The 21,412-nt window shown below is 45.1% G+C and overlaps 1 protein-coding gene across 1 annotated transcript in view; it reads right to left on the reverse strand.

Moving 5' to 3' along the window:
- The window catches only part of LOC124776663 (general transcription factor IIF subunit 2), a 77,291-nt gene extending 57,975 nt beyond the window's left edge, over positions 1 to 19,316 (reverse strand). The window contains exons 1-2 of the mRNA XM_047251764.1: positions 19,128 to 19,316; positions 5,250 to 5,335 (exon numbers count right to left, since the gene is read on the reverse strand). Of these exons, the coding sequence (XP_047107720.1) occupies positions 5,250 to 5,324 (75 nt within the window). The 5' untranslated portion in view covers positions 5,325 to 5,335; positions 19,128 to 19,316. The remainder of the gene's footprint in view (positions 1 to 5,249; positions 5,336 to 19,127) is intronic.
- Between the last annotated feature and the right edge of the window lie 2,096 nt (positions 19,317 to 21,412).

Raw genomic sequence — 21,412 nt, forward strand, 5'->3', positions numbered from 1 at the left:
CGGACGGAGCGCCTGACGCATAGCAATGACTATGTGGTAAAGCTTAACTGCTAAGTTTACCACACGCACCAAACTACTGTAGCTGTATCGTCATTCATTCAACCTAAATTGTCTCATATTACAATGGACCAACTTTGTTTCGGTTTGGAGGTGCGGTCTAAAACGTTTCTCCCCTTTGAATTTAGAGTCTCAAATTTCAGGTGCGGCTTAGATTCGGGAATTTTTTTTTCCTTGATTTCGAGTCTCATTTTTCAGGTGCGGCTTAGATTCGGGTAAATACGGTATCAGTTGTAGAACAACCCAGGCAAAAACCGCCCTGGCACGGAGTCAGTAGGCCAAGTGACTCCACGACCCAGCCCAACCACCGACACATCATATGTTCAAACAGCTTACAAAGAAAGTTGGTGAGGCTGATGGGCCAATAGCTATCCACATCAAGTGGGTTTTTGCCGGTTTTGAGCACTGGTATGATGGTGCTCTACCCGCCAGTGCAATGGAAAGGCGCCATTGCACCAGACCTGGTTGACGATCACGAGGAGATGTCGTTTGCAGTCAGACGAGATATGTTTAATCACCTGACTGTGGAACTGATCTGGTCCAGGAGCTGTGTCAGGGCAACATACCAGGGGCACTGAGGAGCTCCCACTCTGCAAATGGGGCGTTATAGGGTTCACTGAGGCGTGTAGTCAACGAGAGGACTTTCCTTTCCCTCCCACTATTTGAGAGTGCAAAAGGCTGGGGAGGGGACGGGGGGGGGGGGGGGGGGGGCAATTCTCCGATGCAGAGGCGTGAGCATAGTGCTCAGCAATTGCATTTGCGTCAGTAGATAACACGCCATTTATGTTAACACTGGGAACACCTGTTGGGGTCTGATACCCAAAAACTCGTTTGATCTTTGCCCAGACTTGGGAAGGTGACGTATGGCACCCAATGGTAGAGACATATCTCTCCCAACACTCCTGTTACCGTCTTTTGATGAGCTGGCGAACGTGGGCATGGACCCATTTAAAGGCTATGAGGTGCTCCAGGGAAGGGTGCTGCTTATGCTGCTGTAGAACTCACCAACGCTCCGTAATTGCCTCAGCAACTTCCAGCAACCACCAAGGGACTGTCTTTCACTGGGGGCACCCTAAAGAACAAGGGATCATGTTTTCCGCCACAGAAATGATCGTTGTAGTTACCTGCTCAACCATCACATCGATGTTACCATGTGGGGGATATTCAATGGTGACAGCAGAGGTGAAAGCGTCTCTGTCTGCGTTGTTTAAAGCCCATCTGAGCAGGCATCCATGGGCCTGATGCCGGAGCAGTGACAGGAAAATGGGGAAATGGTCACTACCACACAGATTGTCAGGTGCGCTCCAGCGGATAGATGGGAGAAGGCCAAGACTGAAAACCAAGAGATCAATGGCTAAATATGTGCCATGTGCTACTCTGAAATGTGTGGTGGTACCTGTATTTAAGAGGCAGGGATCGAGTTGTAACAATAAATTTTCAACATCTCTGCCTCAGCCAGTAAGCACGGTGGTGGTACCTGTACTTAAGAGGCAGAGATCGAGTTGTGACAATAAATTTTCAACATCTCTGCCTCAGCCAGTAAGCACGGTGCCACCCCACAAGGGGTTCTGAGCGTTAAAGCAGGAAAGGTTTAGGGAGTTGATCAATCAGTGCAGCCAATGCGTTCAGGGGTACTGCACCATTTGGAGGAAGATATACATTGCAGACAGTTGTTTCCTGCGTCATTCTTATCCTGACAGCCACTGCTTCAAGAGGTGTTTGAAGGGGCACAGGTTCACAACATACCGAGTTCAGGACATAAACGCAAACTCCACCTGACACTTCTATTATATTCATTATGGCTCTTGTGATATCCCCTGTAGCCATGAAGGGCAGGGGTCCACATTGCCGGGAACCATGTTTCCTGGAGGCCAATGCAGAAAGCAGGTGTAAAGCTTAACAGCTGCCGTAGCTCAGCCAGGTGGTGGAAAAAACTGCCGCAATTCCTGCTGCTTTGTCACATTTCAGCCACTGGCAGGTGTCATCATTCCTACTAGCAGAAACCGGGGAAGGGAGTGACCCAAGTGACCCCTTCCTAGTGAGACGGTCCCCAATGATTGGGGAGGGGGGGACAGTGCTCCCGAGGTAGGTGGTGTGGGAGCAACTGGGAGGGAAGTGTCCCCACCATCAAGGGGGCAGGTGTAGTCTTCCGGATCTGAGAGCCGACTGGAACTTGTGGAACTGATGGGGCTGCATCTGTTCTTGTAGCAGCGACACAAGAATAGGTCATAGCCATAGGATGTAGGTGCTCAAATTTCCTCTCGGCCTCAGTGGAGGTCAGTCGGTCCAGGGTCTTGTATTCCATGATTCTCGCAGTAAAATCCTGCAGTCTGGTGAGCAAGGGGGACAATGCTCTCCGCAGTCGACACAGATGGAAGGCAGGGCACATGAAGTATTGGGATGGGATGGACGCCCACAATCTCGACATGTGATGCTAGAAGTACAGCGGGAAGACATATGCCTGAACTTCCAAAACTTAAATCATCGCATTGGGGGAGGGATATATGGCTTGACATATAGACCATCACCTTGACCTTCTTGGGTAATGTGTCACCCTCGAAGGCCAAGATGAAAGCACCGGTGGCAACCTGATTATACCTTGGACCCCGATGGACGCGCCGGATGAAATGAACTCCTCATCGCTCTAAGCTGGCGCACAACTCGTCGTCAGACTGCAAAAGAAGGTCCCTGTGGAATATAATACCTTGGACAATATTTAAGCTCTTATGAGACATGACTGTAATGGAAACATCCCCCAACTTGTCACAAGTGAGTAGTGAGCATGACTGGGCAGAGGGTGCTGTTTTTATCAATACTGACCTTGACAGCATTTTGGACAAGCCCTCCATCTCCCCAAACTTGTCCTCTAAATGCCCTACAAAAACTAAGGCTTCATAGAGACAAAGGATTCCCCATCAACTCTCATACATACAAGGTACCGGGGTAAATAAGGTTTGCTGCCATCCTTCGCCTGGTGTTCCTCCCATGGAGTGGCCAGGGAGGGGAACAATTTAGGATCATACTTCCTTGCATTGTACTGAGACTTGGAATGCTTAGAGACTGCTGGCATTTGATCACCAGCATGTGATGACATGGTACGCTTCATCATGCGTCATGCGTCATCCGCCCTGATGCCTCACACTCCGACTAGGGGCCTTCCCCATGGGCACCACCCAGCTGCAGCAAAGGCCACCTGGCAGGATGGCCATTGCCGGGAGTCTCGATGCCCCAGGGTGACAGGCATCTACTCCTTGGCATACATGGGAAGTTAACGGCGCAGGTATCAGCAGAGCAATCCCTGTATAGTCAGGGGGCTACAACCAACAGGGTACATGGTGGCCCCACCTCAACAGTCTGGCTACTGTGCTGGATATGAGGTGCAAAGAGTTCCATGGTCGCGACAGTGCAGAAAACAACACTGCATAGAGGGTGGAGGAAATTGCACCCAGGAAGGTGTCCTCGCTCAAGTGATGGAGGATGAGCGGGACTGCAATGCCACGACGAGAAAGTGGGCTATAGATCTCAATGCACAATGGACACGATGCACCATGTAAGGCCCCCTTCCCCAGTTGGCTCACTCTTTGGGAAAATTTTGAAAAAAAAAAGTCAAATCCTACAGGGGGTCATCACAACGGCCAAAAGGTGTGAGACTCCTTTTAGTCGCCTCTTACAACAGGCAGGAATACCTTGGGCCTATTCTAACCCCCAGGCCCGCAGGGGGCTCAACTTTTGGGCTTTGGATAGTGAACAGGCACATAAACAACATCGAAATAATTAATCAAAATATCCACGGGTATGCTGCCGGTCTATAGTGTCCAACGGGCACTAGGCACTATAGACCGGCAGCATACCCGTGGATATTTTGATTATCAAATACGTCGGGAGAAACTCAAGAATCACATCGAAATAATTGCAAACCTTTCATATGATGTCCTCCTTCAAAGCTACTAAATACGCAGTTACATTGTCTCAGCTGACTACACTGTCCCAGCACACTGCTGCACCATTATTGGGCCTTGATGAAGGAAACTATCCATCAGTAGTGAGGCCATCGAGTATTTGACACGTCAAATGTACAGAGAGAGATTAGCTACACTCGCTTCATTGGTTGTAGTGCATCCACGACTGAAATCAACAACTATGATATATTTGAATAAATCCAATGAACATGATACAGTAGAAACTTTATTTACAACACCCTGCTCCCACAGACCATTGAAATTAAGTCCTCAAAGAGTATTCTACCTTATGTTCACATTCTGATCTTTTACCTCTAACATTCATTCATTCAATTGGACTGCAATGTTCCAGTGGACACCGACATGCATTGTTTATAACACTGTAAAATACACACAATGCCAGCAATTCATTTCTTGTGCATTTGTGATTTAGTTCATCTTATACTATCTCTGCAGTTTTTGTACTACAAATTTCAGCTTAGTGTCACTGTAATTCACTCATTCCTAACATTAAGAAGAAAAACAACTGATATTTTTGATGTGGGTAATTTGTCAAATTTTGGCACTTGTTTCTACAAATTATTTTAAAGAAACAGTGTGCGTGGGGGGAGGGGGGGGGGGGGGGGGGAGACTTAGCTCGAACTTAAATGTGACTGGAACTTTCGACTCTTACTTTAGTGATGCAAAATACTGCAGACAGGACACAAATAGCTGCGGTTTTTTCCCCACTTTTGTGAGCCATCTCCACTACCTGCCTTGCCACTTGCATCCCAGCCCTATGCACTGTCGCCACATTCCGGAATTTCTACCCACACTTGTACTTCTGCAGCATTTCATCCCCTTTTCCTGTTAGAAGGTGACAAGTGCACTACGTTTTGTCAAATTAGCTCCAGAAATTCCAGAAGTGCCAACTCCCCAGCATTACTCTTAGGCATATAGTGTTGTTCTTACATCCAGTTACTTTTTCCTGTGTACTAAGTCATAGGAGTACCAAGTTTGGAGAAAACAGCTCCAGGCATTATTTAAGTGTAACTGTAAAATTATACTACAAACTAGAAAGGTATTAAATGTGAAAGACAAAAGAACTAAGCTCTTTAGACGAGATATTTCTACAATATCCCTGACAAAATTTCCTGAATGTACATATTATTTAATTTCAGTATTTCCCCATTTCAATCATTGATGCTAGAATTAAAACCCAGCTCTAACAAACATTTCTGCAGACATACACACCTTGACTAGCCATACAGCTCTATTTGCATTTGACAGGTCCAGATCCTTATCAGAGTGGGATGAGACTGTGCTCATGCTGACTCGTACTGCAAACACAAGGGACATTAAATTAGTATGTACATATGGACACAAATCTCTGCAATTGATTTCTTGTGTAATGAAAAACACACACACACACAAACACACACACACACACACACACACACACACACACACACACACAAATTAAAAGAAATCACTGACTAATTACAAACAATGATTCTATATATACAAATCCATGTAAAATAGAATGCACAATTAACACATGGTCATCAGCTACCTTACCCCAGTACTAAAGTTGCCTACTGCCCTTTCTTGTTCTGTGATATTTATATTTATCATGGCCCTAAGAAGTTGAGTTTCAGGCATCAGCCATACCCCTTAGAGTTAAGAAGGGCCAATGAAAACATTTAATTGTTCATTGGAAGCTTAAGCTGTTAAGCCCTCTGCTAAAGCGCTTAGTTACTTCCAGGATTAAGAAAGTGATTGTGGTCTTAGTCACACGGAACCTGCCACAGCATGTTGTACGTTTGGCCTGGGTTCAAGTCTCACCACCTGAGCTTGCAGGGTAACTTCTAGAGAGGTCGGCCACGATCCAGAGCTCCATCAGGACCGAGAGGGCATTCGCTTCCTGTTATCATACAGCTGACAATGGGCGTTGAACATTCAGCAGAGCTTGATTTTTAATTGTTGAAACCCATTTAAAGAAATTAAAAAGATTGATTGCATTCTAACCTCGACATTTAATAATCCAGCCCTCCAGTCCTACAATATCAGGACAAAAACTGTTAGTACAGAGTGTGGTTTAGGTGTGTAGGAGCCGAGGCTGGTCTGCTGTTGATTTGTTAATTATTTTGCAATTGTTTCAGACTGAGCAGATGAGCTGTACAATTATTTTGCAATTGTTTCAGACTGAGCAGATGAGCTGTACAAGACCCACACCTGTCAAGGCACGAGGAACTAAAATTCGAGGAAGCGAGGGTGAAGGTATGGTGCAGGAGCTGCTTGGCACACTCAAGAATTTGGGGGAAGTGCCTGTTTCTGTTTCATTCTGTGGTAGTGAAATGGTAAGTGACACGCTACTGTCTATTAAAGAAGCAGTCACCAATTTGCAAGCAGTTAGAGATTTTTTCCGTATCAGTAAACCATCACTGGCCAGCAGCGGAGATTAAGGACAAAGATAGAACATTACCAAAACAGGTGGAAAATTCTTGGAAAATTAGGAGAGCAGAGAAAATGCTGAGGCAGTTGGAGCAATTGCAAGATGACCTAAGTGAATTTTTGCAGTAGGTGGAGTTGGGTAATGGTGGTGGTGTGGAAGATGAAGAAGTGCAGGGCCAATGGAATTCAGGGTTAGTGATTGGTGGGAATAAGGGGGCAATAGTACTTGGTAAACTGCCCCATCCTTTGCAGAATTTTATGAGTGCTATTGGTATGATGTGTGATAGTTACATTGATAATGTAGTTAAGTTTTTGTATATGCCAGTTGATTTGCACGAGAAAGCTGGATTGTCTGGAATTGCAGATACTGAATTAATTGTTTTAATCACATCACAGGTGGAGTGTGGTTTCATATCTTATGTGCAAAGGGCTGTAGATCGTGGGGAGGGATTTAGCTAACTCCATAGTCAAACTGTAGTGGAGATGATATCCGAACTTGCCCTCCAAGGGTTGGTGTATGTACATTACAGTAGAGAGCAGACACCCTAAGAAATGATAGGTGACTATATATGGAGAGTAAAATGAAGTGTTCAGGCACTGGGGTTGAGCTACGCTGAAAAACAAGTGGTACGCCATGGACTAAGACTGGATGGTAGGTTGCGAGTGGTACTGTGTCAAGCACCACACAACTGTCAACAGTTGAGGGAACTATCATGTCAGGTTTAGGGAATAATGTATAAGGCCAAAAGAAGGCGGGTTAATCTCCAGGTCTGGTGCAACCAGGAGGTTGGAAGAAGGCAAAATAATCGTTATAGAAGTCAGATTAAATATTTTAGATGCAGAAAGAGGGATCGCATATAGATGTTTTGTGATCAGAATAGAGATCTGACAATTAAGGAAGTGGCGGCAGAGGAGAGTTAACAGCAAATACCATATAGCTGCAATATTGGAACCAAGGGTAGGGACCTTCCCATTTGTGTGTTGGTATGTTTACAAGGAACCCATCTGTGGATTACTGGATTCTGGAAGTGCCATTACAGCCACTGATAGCTGGTGGATGGAAAAGAACCAATCACATTTTAAATTTCCAACAATAAAATCTGCTGGAGGATGGTATACTGTGGCTAACAAATCACAGGTTGAAGTTATAGGATCGGTCACGGTAAAATTGTGGACTGATAACTTCAGGTGGAAAGTACTGGTTAGGACTGTGGATAATTTTACAACAAGCCTGGTACTAGGATCTGATTTCATTGTCAAGGTCAGCCTCATGCCCAAGTTGTCCGATTAGTATTTTCAGTTTAGTTTGAAAAAAAAAAAAAAGTTTTGTCAACATCAGGGTGCGAAACACCAAGGGAAGGTACAGGGAAGGAAACGGTAGTTGCTGCCAGGGGTATAGTTGTGTAAAATGATAGAACAGTTTCATGGGAGATTGGCACTTACTCATTTGATGAAACACAAAACTGAGGTAAGTGATGACGTACCTGCACGGAGATTGCCTTATAGATTGTCTCCTCCTCGCATGAAACAGCTAAAGCTCACAGTAGAGAAGATGTTCCTACAGGAGGTTATCCAACCATCCTCTGTGCCTTAGTCTTCCCTTATATTCATGGTTACGAAGCCGCAAGGAGGAATTCAGCCTGTTGTTGACTACCATGAACTTAATAAGAAGATAATTTTGCATTTGGTACCATTATCCCATCTCCACTCCTGTTTCGCATAGTTTAAGGGAGCTAAGATTTTCAGCACTCTAGATTTAGATCAGGCATACTACCAAATATACCTTGAAGAGACGTCTAAAGCATTAACTGCATTTAGTACAGATTGGAACTTACATTAATTTAACCGTGTTTTGTTTGGCCTTTCAACAGGTGCTGCAGTATTGTCACAACTTCCTGGATAGAGTCTTTGAGGGGATTAAATTTGAGATCTTGTATCATCACTTAGATTATGCGGTACTTTATAGTGTATCTATGGAAGATCATTTCTGAGACTTTGAGATAGTGTTCGATCAATCCTGACAAGGTGAGGTTTGGTTGCCCCTTGATACAGTTCCTTGGACACATGGTATCTGCAGAGGGGCTCACTATAGATAGTGAAAGAGTCAGATGATTTCCTACGCCCTGTAATGTGAAGCACGTGGCAAAATTTATAGGTACGCCCAGTTTTTTTTAGCAAGTTCATTCCTGGATTTTCCCAAAGGGCAGCCCCCTTGAATGTTTTGAGGAAGAAAGCAGTGAAATTTCAGTGGGGTGAGTGTCAAGATGCTGCTTTCCTCAATATCAAAGAAGCTGTGGTGATGGCACTGGTGTTAGCAATGCTGGATTTTGACAAGATTTTTATTGATAAGACTGCTGCACCACAGACAAGTATAGGGGCCGCTGTCCTACAAGAAGATGGAGAAGGGCATTGTCCAGTTGCCTTTGTTTCAAATTCACTTAATCACTTTGAGCAGCAGTATTCTGTTTATGAGCTTGAAGCATTAGCAGTCGTATTTGCTCTGGAAAAATTTAAGCTGTATTTGGCGCACCAGACATTTGAACTTGTGACTGACAATCAGGCCCTTAGTTGGGTGTTGGGGCGCCCTAGAAGAACTGGACGGATTGCTTGAAGATAAAAAATGAGTATCAGCTTTTCAGTTCAGGATAACACACTTCGAGGGCATTGACAACATGGGCACAGACACCTTAAATCAAATGTTTGATTATCAGGACCAGGATGAACAAGATCTGGAGGGAGATGGTCAGTTGGCTTAGAAGGTCAATGTGATACTGGCTGAGTATCCTGATTTAATTTCACAGAACTGAGAATTATCAGAATGAGGATTCAGAGTTAAAGCTGGTGATGGATAAGATCAACAAGGGTGAGGAGAACTACCCTTACCTATTGAAGAAAGGGGTTTTGTATTGTCAGAAGTGGGCTGAAGCTCTTTCTGTGCTTTCTTGACTTCACTGACCACAGTTTCTTAACTGGACTTACACCTACTTCTATAGCTGACTGATTGAGAGAATGTAATTCTTGATGCACCATGAAAGATTTCATCTTGTTCATTTCCTGTCATTGTTGATATTCTGTCAAAGCATTTAGAACACAGAAAGTCATCACTGTTAATGTCCTGAGATTGAAACAGATTCCTGAAATGAGCACACATCACTTATTCCCAACCTGAAGAAAGTCTGTGGCAAGAACATAAACACAGACACCGCCAGACACCCTGTCATATTCTACACTGCTCTAGAGACACATTAAGGTTGTCTTTAGCACATAAAGGAGTGAACAATATTGCAACAAAAACTTTTGGTCACATGCCCAGGATATAAAGTGTCTGACAGCCACCAAAGGAAAATTTGAAAACAAACTGATAAAGTTTCTCTTTGACAACTCCTTCTATTCCACAGAAGTATTACCATTATTCTAATGTCCAAAAGGTGGCCGGTAAGAACTACTAATTCAGATCAGTATATCATTTTTATTAAAAAAAACCATAGCAGTTTCAGCATGTAACCATATGTACAAATTAATTGATAGTGTGATTGTAAACTGACTCGTTCCACATCATTAAGATTTATTGAGCAAAATTATATGTGGAATGTGAAACTAACCATTGTAGATGGCTGTTCATGAATTATCATAAGCCGATTCCACATACCATTTGCTGTAGCACTCAGCACAACATTGTTGCGGCTGGCCAAATTTCGTATCAAACAAAATAAAAAAACATTAGTTTAGCAAGAAATCCTACTACAAGTTCTATGCATGTTTATGTTTTACTGGCCTCACTTACTTCTGTTAAAAATATAATTTACTTTTATTTATGTAACAATTCCTCAGTATTACAGATAATTTCCACTTGATATTTCCATAACTAAAATTTTTCCTTTTGGTATCGTAATTATGTATATCATTGTTCGTTTTCAACTGTAGTTGTTTATTTACCATACACGTCATGAGAGAATAAATGTACTGGAAAGCAGTAGCCAGAATGCTCAACTCCTTAAACAGATGTGTACAAGATGATCATGGCCGAGCACCACATATTATTCTTACAGCACGTTTTTGAGCAATGAAGACTTTCTTTCTTAAAGATGAGTTGGTTGGTTGGTTTTTGGGTTTGATGGGGGCTAAACATTGAGGTCATCAGTCCCCAGTTCCAAACAGACATACTTGTAAAAGGCCTATACAGTAAAAGCGTAACCTCTGCACCCAGAGGGAGGGAACACCAAGGGGAACAGTGCTAAAATGAACACCGCAGTACCACAAAATAAAGGACACTTAAAAGGAGCAGAGCAAATAGTTGACTAGAGTAAAACAGACTACAGCGGTTGATGGATCAGGTAAAAGGTCAACCACTCAACGGCAAACGAAGAACCTCCAGCTGGAAAGCGTTGATAGAGGTACCAACACAACTTGTTACTATAAATGACACTATTTTGGTATCCACGTCACAATTAAAAGTCGCTGGAGTGGGTGTAGCCTGAGAAATCATGCGAGAGTGCCCACACAGTGCACACACAGCTCCACGGATAAAACTTAAACTGAGTCAGCTATAGAGGCATCGTCACCGAGAATTAAAGGAAGTGCAGCTGGTAAATTAAAGGACTGCCGGAAGTGGGCTAAAAGGGGGCAGTCCATCAGAAGATGGACCACTGTCAGCCCTGCATCACAGCAACACAACGAAGAAGATAGCTGTGGGTCAACCGCGTATGTCCAATTCGGAGACGGCAGAGAACAACCGAGTCCCTATGCGTGCCCTTCAAGGATGAGTACCATACGGCCGTGGACGGCTTGACCATGCAGAGTTTATTTGGTGTGTTCAAGACAGACCATTCAGAGCTCCAGACATCGTGGACCTTGCGATGTAGGGCTGACCGGAGGTCTCTTTCCACGAGACCAAGCTCCAAGGGTGGCGAAGAGGTGGCCTGCTTGGCCAACCAATCGACATGTTCATTTCCTGGAAAGCCGATGTGGCCCAGTGTCCACACAAATGTCACTGAACGACCACACTCGGCGAGAGCAAAAACAGCATCCTGAATACCGCGCACAAAAGGGTCCCAAGAAAAACACTGGTCGAGTGCTTGCAATCCACTCAGGGAGTCACTGCATATGACAAATGACTCCCCAGGGCAGGAGGAAAGGTGAGCGAGTGCACGATAAAGAGCAACCAGCTCCGCAGTGAAAACACTGCTCCCACAAGGCAGGGAATGCTGCTCAACATAGTCGCCGTGGATGAAAGCAAACCCGGTGCGTCCATCGACCACAGAACCATCAGTGTAGACTACAGCTGCATCGTGGAATGAGGCAAGAAGAGCCAGGAATTGTTGACGAAGACTGGCAGGTGGAACAGAGGACTTGGAGTCGCAGGACAAACCCAAGCAAAGCCACAAGCGAGGGAGGGACCAAGGAGGGGTAAAAGAAGAGGGCCGGGAGGATGGAGGAAGGGGAAAGGACTCTAGTGACGAGAGAAGGGAATGAATGCGGATGGCGATCGGGAGACCCGAACCAGGCCGCCGTCGTGGGGAGGGGAGTGCAGAAGATGGAAAAAGGAGTCTGCGGTTTGGGTGGTCGGGCGAGGCATGGACGCGGGCGATGTATGATGCAAGCAACTGTTGTAGGCGGAATCGTAGGGGAGGGATTCCAGCTTCTACAAGAAGGCTAGTCAACGGACTAGTGCGGAAGGCACCTGTCGCCAGTCTGACACCACAATGGAGAGTCGGGTCGAGGATCTGCAACGTTGAAGGTGCTGCTGAGTCATACACCATGCTCCCGTAGTCGAGACGGGACTGGACTAAGGCCTTATAGAGCTGTAGGAGGGTTGTACATGCAGCCCGCGAAACGGCGTGGCTGAGGCAGCGAAGGATGTTGAGGTGCCGCCAGCACCATTGTTTAAGCTCGCGAAGATGAGGTGTCCAAGTGAGCTGAGCATCAAACAGCATGCCAAGGAAGCGATGCGTCTCGTCAATACGAAGGAGTTCATTGGCAAGGTGAGCTCTGGGTGGAGGTGGACCGTTCGACGACGACAGAAGTGCATCACTCGGGTCTTAGAGGCTGAGAACTGAAAACCATGGTTGGATGCCCAAAAATGTGCCTTACGGATAGCTCCCTGCAGCAGCCGTTCAGCGGCACTGATGCTTGGGGAACTGTAATAAAGACAAAAGTCATCGGCATATAGAGAGGAACAGACCGATGAGCCCACCGCAGCCGCAAGACCATTAATTGCCACCAAAAAGAGGGGAACACTGAGAACCGAGCCCTGTGGCACACCATTCCCCTGAATATGAGCAGAGCCACAATATGTGCCAACTCAACCCGAAAGGAGCAATTGGAGAGAAAATTCCATAGAAAAATCAGAAGTGGACCCCATAAGCCCCATTCGTGCAACATAGCAAGGATATGATGGCGCCAGGTGGTATTGTACGCCTTCCGAAGATCAAAGAAAACAGCAACTAGATGTTCTCGCCAAGTAAAAGCTGTACGAATAGCTGACTCTAGCGAGACTAAATTGTCGATTGCTGAGCAGCCCTGATGGAAGCCCCCCTGTTGCTGGGCTAGGAGGCCCCAAGCTTTGAGGATCCACATGAGCCACCGACTCACCATCCGTTCCAGGAGTTTGCATATTGTTAGTAAGGCTGATAGGGCGATAGCTATCAACCACCAGCTATCCAGCCAACGAGTTAGGAAAACGCCCTCCGTCAAGATGCAGTTAAACAGGGCGAGTAATTCACCCTCACAGTGCGCCGAGAGATGGCGAAGAAACTGGTTGTGAATTTGGTCTGGACCTGGAGAGGTATTGGGGCAAGCTGTAAGGGCACATTGGAACTCCCATTCACTAAATGGGGCGTTTTATCATTCCCAACGGTGCGTGTGAAACGACAACTGCATACGCTCAGCCTGCTCTTTAATGGTGCGGAATTCTGCGCTGTAGCCTGCTGTCGCAGAAATACGAGCAAAGTACTCCGCCAGGTGTTTGGCGATGGCGATTGGGTCAGTACAAAGTGTACCCCAAAGAGAAAGGCAAGGGACAGACGCACGAGGGTGAAAGCCAAAAATGCGCCGAACCCGCGACCACACCTGAGATGGGGAGGTGCGAGAACCTATGGTGGCAACGTATTGTTCCCAGCAGTCCTGTTTGCTCCGCCGGATTAACCGCCGAGCCCGGGCTCGCAGCCGTTTAAAGGCAACCAGATTCTCTAGGGAAGGATGACGCCGGTGTCGTTGCAGGGCTCGCCAGCAGTCCTGGATAGCTTCTGCAATCTCTGGTGTCCACCAAGGGACTGACTTACGCCTTAGGGTACTTGAAGAGCAGGGGACAGTTGCCTCGGCAGCATAAACAATGGCCATAGTGACCTCGTCCACTGACAAATCAATGTCACCAGGAAGCGGAGCAATGGCCATAGTAGCCGCCCAATCAGCTCCACGAAGAGACCATCGTGGCAGCTGGTCAGGGGGTTGGGATTGAAGAAGAGAAACCAGGATAGGAAAGTGATCGCTACCACAGAGGTCGTCGTGGACCCTCCAACTGAGGTATGGAAGAAGACCTGGGCTACAAAGAGAGAGGTCAATGGCCAAGTATGTGCCATGAGTTAAGCTAAAATATGTGGGAGCACCAGTGTTAAGGAGGCAAACGTCCTGCTGTGCCAAGAGAGCCTCAACATCCCTACCTTGGCTTGAGATCTGGGCCCCACCCCATAAAGGGTGGTGGGCATTAAAGTCTCCCAAAAGGCAGCAAGGTCGGCAAGAGGGACAACCTCATACGGGGGAAGGTAGAGGGAACAGATGGTAAGCTCCATTCCTGCCTGGACTTTTAACAGCCACAGCCTCAAGAGCCATGTGAAGTGGCACTGGGGCATTAGGAACAGTGGCAAGAACATAAACACAGACACTGCCAGACACCCTGTCATATTCTACACGGTTCTTATAGTAACCCTGGCAGCCACAGAGGGAGGGGTCTGCCGAACGGGAAACCAGGTTTCCTGTAGGGCCAGACAAGTGGCAGGGAAGTGGCACAAAAGCTGTTTCAACTCAGCAAAGTGGTGGAAAAAACCACGGCAATTCCATTGAAGGATAATAGTATCCGATTGTAAAGACATGAAAGAATCTGGGGGGGGGGGGGGGGGATAGGTTACGCCATAGAAACGTTCGCCGCCACCGATTGCGAAGTAGCCTGATCAACTTCCATAGGAGCTGCAGGTCGAGCAGCATCTAGCTCCTGAGGGGACGCCAGATGCTCCACATCACCTTCAGGTGCAGTGGTGAACTCCTTTTCTGTCTCTATGTCCTTCTCCTTTGGCTTTTTCTTCTTTTTGGTAGGGTCCCGTTTGCCCTTCGGTTTATCAGGCTGGGTGGGCTTTTCCAACCCAGGCTCATGGACCGAGGAAGACCTGGAAGCCCTACGGCCTTCAGGTGGTGGCTTCTTCAGCCACTGGCTGACATCTGGAGGGGGAGTAACCGTGGAAGGGAGGGCACCAAGAGATCCCTTCCGCACGAGGGGAGCTGGAGGAGGCTGGCACGTCTCCGGATCAGAGGTGGGGGCTGAAGTCCCCAAAGAAGGAGGGGTTGTTACTCCCAATGTTGATAACAGGGGAGCAACGGAAGAGGGTGTTCCCCCAACTACCTGGGGGGCAGGAATAGACGGCCGGGCTGGAGGGCCCACAAAAAGCGGCTGAGCTTGGGGGATCATCGCCAGGGATGGCGACATCGAGGCTGCTGCAGCAAACATCGATGAAATGCGCACAGGGTAAAGTCGGTCGTACTTGCATTTAGCGTAAGTGAGCCTGTCCAAGGTCTTATACTCCATAATCTTCCGTTCTTTTTGATAAACCGCGCAGTCTGACGAGCAAAGTGAATGTTTCTGTCCGCAGTTGACACAAACAGGGGGCAGCGAACATGGAACGTAGGGGTGGGAGGCACGTCCACAATCCCGACAGGTAGGGTTGGCATCACATCACGATGACATACGCCCAAACCTCCAGCACTTAAAGCAGTGCATGGGAGGAGGGGCGTAAGGCTTAACATCACATCGATATATCATCACCTTGACCTTCTCGGGCAGGGCGTCTTCCTTGAAAGCCAAGATGAAGGCGCCGGTGGCGACCCTACTATCTTTAGGTCCCTTGAAGATGCGTCATACAAAGTGGACACCGCGGCGCGTTCCAGATTTGCACGGAGCTCGTCGTCAGACTGCAACAACAGGTCACGATGAAAAATAAGTCCCTGAACCATATTGAGGCTGTTATGAGGCGTAATGGAGTCTGCAACATCACCGAGCTTGTCACAAGCAAGCAATGCCCGTGACTGTGCTGGGGATGCTGTCTGTATGAGGACTGTTCCAGACCTCATTGTAGACATGCCCTCAACTTCTCCAAACTTGTCCTCTAAATTTTCCACAAAAAACTGAGGCTTTGTGGTCAGAAATGAGTCCCCATCTGTTTGACTGCAAACCAGAAATCGAGGAGAATACGTTGCACCACATAATTTAGACTGCCATTCCTCCCCTGGTGTCGACAGGGAAGGGAATGATTGGGGGGTCATACTGTAAAGCACTGAACTTTCCTTTCTTAGAGACTTGTGCTTGCACATTATTCGTATTTTGTTTCATGGTGGTCCCACGAGCAGCTAGGGGAAGGAATGTCCAACCAGATAGAGCCCCACTTGCCTGGGTAAGCCTAATACAAGTGGGGGGGGGGGGGGGGGGGGGGGGGGTTGCAGGTTCCCCAGAGGTCGCCCGCTAGCAACTGTTCCACTTCAACAGCCATGTGTCTCCTCGGCGTGCAGCACACCTTGAGATTGAGGGGTTTTTAACAGAGGTTTATACCACCATCACGGCCCAGGCAGTTAAGCTGAGATCCCCGGGCTCTGTACCGTACAACGTTCCACTGTTGTGCCTTACGGTGGTTGTTGAAGCACGCTCAGAGCTTATGGTATTGAGGACTGGTGGCGCTTCCCCAGTCCCCAGCTCAGGGACCCCAGGGTCGCCAAGCCCGTACCCTGCAACTAAACGCTGAGCCCCCTGAGGGGTAAAGATGAGTTACCCCAGAATATTGTTTCGTATGACATTTTTGAATGAAAATTTGTGAAATACGTTAACTTAATGATTTGTCTTTTCCGAAGATTTGCAATGATTCTAACGCGCACCCCCCCCCCCCCCCCACCTCCCATATTCAGTGATAAGAAAGCCCAGTGGACAGACCACCAAAAGCTGATCATATATCAAGCATTAGAGCAGCCGCGAAGAGAGATGGCATTGTGGTTCAGTGGTTAGGGTATTGGACTGCCATGCATGCAAGCCATGTTCAAACCTCCTTGTACCAATTATTTTTTTCTTTGTTCGCTGTTCGCTTTATTCAAATTAGTGCCTGCGTCATAGTGTAAATTCCGTTTGCAACAGCGAGGTGTAAGGTTGGGACCTATAATGACAGTTAATTCTGCACAACAACTCTATCAGCAGCCAAAAAGAAGTGGCTTTCGAATGGTAACTGCAAACATTTGATGACAAGGTGACAAGTCAACCGAATCGTCCACTGGAAAAAAATCTGATGCATCATACAGGGCATTAGTGACAGTACATGTATCATACAATTGGAATCTAGTATGAAGCCATCTAATTTGTACGACTGATAAGTGAGGGAGATATGCCTCCTTGCCCAATGCAGGTGTTTGTATGTATTTCAACATGATCACTCCCAAGGAAATGATGAAAAAATATTAGTCTGTCACATACCCTGCAACAAATGAACACAACAGTTTCACAATCACACAGTTTCTCTGTGCTATGTCAATATATGTTTCGGATGTCTTGATTCCTGAATCCCTTTGTTGTAACATAGTTCACACTCATTTATTTGTGTTTTCATTTCTGTGAGATGTCTACCTGGTATCTTGCCTGTTCTCACTGTTCATCACATTTACTTGTGACAGTAACGCATTCTTACCACGACTCATATTCTGTAACCAAAATATAGTATGACAACGGTCGAGACTACAGAAAGAGAACAAACATTTCAATGACTGGACGGACAGTTCATAATGTTGTGAAAAATGCATATATGTATATGGAACGAGTGAGTTGTGAACACGGCTCATCCACTTAGCACTCCAACACCATGACCACTTACCCACGACACTGTTGCAGCTTCTGGCTCCCCTTTATTGCACTTCTTGTTCTTGGACCATTCACTGTTTCTATTTTGCTTGTTACAAATAAATATGAGGGGGGTATGATGGGGAGTTTCCCTTGTGACTGCAAATGTGGCTTAACTAACTTGTTTCAGGTGTTCCAAACTGTGTTTTTTCCAATTTAAACTCTCACCAATATGAACAGCTACGAATTTTGAAGTCTCCACCCTATTTATTATTTCCCCAATCATCACAGGTGTAGTACCCCTAGATGTACAGAACTGAATATATTATGTCTTTTTAAAATTGAGGGTCAGACCATTTGCAGAAAACCAATCAATGATACTTTTAAAAACTTTGTTTGCCATTTCTTCTTTTTGTGTATGTATGCTTGGATTGGTTACAATACTAGTGTCACCTGCAAAAAGTAAATTCTGCTTGTTTGACACTAGACAAATGATCATTTATTTGTATGAGGAACAATTGTGCACCTAAGATTGAGCCTTGGAGAACCCAATACATGATTTGTCCTCAGAGAGAATTATGTCCCTGGACTATATTGGTTGAATTATTACATACACCTTTCTGCATTCTTTTGTTAGACATGACATTATCCATTGGTCAGCTATATTATCAGTCCCATAAACTTCAATTTATCTACGAGAATAGTGTGACTCACATAGTCAAACACCTTAGGTAGGTTGCAGAAAATATCACCAAGCACTATTTTACTATCTAATGCTTGTAAAACTGGCAAGTGGGCGTACAAATGGCATTCTCAGTAGATTAACTCTTCTGAAACCTAGACTGTGATTTGCTGATGATGTTTTTGTTGATGTTGTTAAGGTATGACACTACTCTAGAAAACATCATCTCAAAAATTTTGCAATATTTTGTTAGTGAAACATGTCAGTAGTTGCTGGTGGTGTCACCTTGACATTGAAATAAAAAATTTGTTCAGTTTCTAAACTTTCTTAAAATTTCAAACAGCTTCATTTGGATAATTGTGTATTTTGTACTCAATCTGATGGCAAATAAGTGCTGATGGCCTAGTTCAGAATAAATCACTCACAGGTATTACTAAATAATTTAAGAAGTCTGAATTCTGTCTGAAATTGTGGCTCATGATCTTGCTACTTTCTATGAATGGGAATCAGGCCATCAGTCTCCAATCGATTAATTTATTAATGATCCAAGATCTAACAGTCTCCCCCATTCAACAACACAGACCACTATTTACGAAAATGTTAATATGTAATAGTTAAACAGCACTAGAAGCGTCACTGAGAAGTAGCTTAATCTCTTCCCCATTAGGTCTCACGATCAACAACTTAATTTTTATATCATTCTACATCTCTGACGTCTTATTCTGTGTTCGTCCTAATGAATACAATTTTACAAACTGGGGTACGCAACTTTAATTTCATATTTCCAGCAAACTTGAGCTTTGCTTTATCATTAATTAAACTAGCAATTCTGTCATGTCAAGTTTGTTTACGACAGCTATTAACACAATGAATGCTGTTAATTTAATGACAGAATGTTTCATACTGACTGAAGTGTTACCTCGATCTGCTGGAAGAAAGAAACCGGTTGAGTATAATTTTACTTTGTAACTTTTCCGCGTCTCTGTGTCAACATACACAATACACAACCTGTATCCTCATCATTATCCACATTCCACAAACTTGCAACTTAAACAACAAACTTGTGTAGTGTGGGAATTCCAAAGATACCGAAGTCGGAACGCTACTATCATAGATATCCAACGACAGCGTAAAGGCCCGTCCACACGCAACGATCTATCTGCGCAAATGTCTGCGCACATCACATCTGCGCAGACAGATCGTTGCGTGTGAACAGAAGATTTGCACTAACCTGAGGTGTGTGCAAACCTGGAAGTTGGAGTTGGAGGTTTGAGCGAAACCTCTCAAATCTGTCGGTTCAAACCACATCTGCGCAGACAAGTTGGAGCGTGTGGACAGGAGATCGTCGCAAATCTGGCGCGAAACAGCTGTTTGCTCAGTCTATTGTTTGTATTTGTGTGCACAGGGCATTAAAATGGCTGATACTCGTCAGTGTTCTCGAGAGTTTGTAAGTGAATTCATTGAAATATACAGAAACCACCCATGTTTGTGGAAGATTAAAAGTAAAGAATAGAGTGACCGAGACAAAAGACAGCAGCATACAATGCTCTAATTGAAAAATTGCGGGCAGTTGGCGCCTCGGCAAACAGAGAAACGGTAATAAAAAAATAATTTCGTTGCGAACTGGCGAAATTATTTGCGGATGGATGTCGAAACTTATAATTATCTCTTAAAGCATGTAACCCCTCATATTATGAGAAAAATACTTGTATGAGAAGGGAAATTTCTCCTCATGAACGCCTGGCAGTAACATTAAGATTCCTAGCAACAGGAAGGAGCTACAATGATTTGGAATTTTCATCTGCAATATCGAAACAAGCATTGAGTGAAATAATACCCAACACATGTGAAGCTATTTACGCTTTCCTGAAAGATGAGTTCATGAAGGCAAGTCAAGTAAATTAGTCTGTCAGCGAACTGTTTACCGAAAAGAGTTATCCAAAGTTCAGAAATCTAGAAGATCTGGTGTAGGAGTAGATCAAGTATACCAGCCACCGTTATGGTATTTTGATCTACTTGGCTTTCTTAGTGATCAAGAAACGCCAAGACCAAGCAGGAGTACAATTGAAGATGAAATTGGAGTGCCAATGTGCGAGGAAATGGAACACGAGGTTATGTAAAACAAAACAGGTTCGCCCTGCAACTCTCGCAGTAAATTTACGTGACAAATCTGCTTTCGCTTTAGCAGCCACTGTCTGCACCATTTTGACCGCTTTCTCTGTTTCCTGCGGTTGGTCTGAATGTTTTTTGCAACACAAGTTGTGAACACAGACCACAACAGAACTTCCTCCATTTCTATTTTTCAAAATAACTGAATTAAATTTTGACGTTTTCGGGGAGCGTAGTCGCTTGCCACTAATATTTCTTTTCTACACCGACAGATGGCGGGCGAGTAGTAGATTGGGGTTTGTGTCGTGTGAACACACCACATTTGCAGCGATCTTTTGCATGTACAGACATCTGCGCCGATGTCTGCGCAGACAGATCGTTGCGTGTGGACCGGGCTTAAGCGAAGCGCCTGGGAAGTTGCCATGTATATGATGCACACTAAACAGAGTTAGGCCAAGTCGTTCTGCCTGCACACGTATGTTATTTAATATCAATATCAGTTTATCAGACCTTCACTATATCAAACCAGCATTACACCATCAATAGTACTGACAAAACTCGTTAGTTGACAATGTGGTTTTACGAATTTAAAATGCGGAATAGCAATAAGAAAGTGTATCCTGGAGTTATATTAACTATACCTTACAAGGAACAGAAAACAGCGAAAAAGAGGATATGGGCCTGTGAATGTTTGCAAAAAGGAGCGACTGGTCACATGTTAATTTACTGACAAAGTAGAATCACAGACATGAAAGATTTCATAAATTATTTCCCGATGTGTCCTGCACGGTATGACAAGTTATTAATACTGATAGGAGACAAAACAGAGAAGCGAAAGATGGTAATGAGAGGCAACTGCACTCGACGAGAGATGAATTTTTAGATTTCTGGCGACAGGCAAGTCATTCGAATGCTCGAACTTAAGTTCTGTAACACCAGCAAGCAAATTAGAAAAATTCAATGGAAACCTGTGAAGCAGTTATACCTGCTTGGCAATGATATGTCTTCAGTCAAGTAACGTAAAACATTGTTTTCTTTTTGTAATAAACTGGTGAAACTGACATGCATTTCACAGATATGTTACTAGTCATTGTA

The sequence above is a fragment of the Schistocerca piceifrons genome, chromosome 2 (genome assembly GCF_021461385.2).
Source record: "Schistocerca piceifrons isolate TAMUIC-IGC-003096 chromosome 2, iqSchPice1.1, whole genome shotgun sequence".
Lineage (NCBI taxonomy): Eukaryota > Metazoa > Arthropoda > Insecta > Orthoptera > Acrididae > Schistocerca > Schistocerca piceifrons.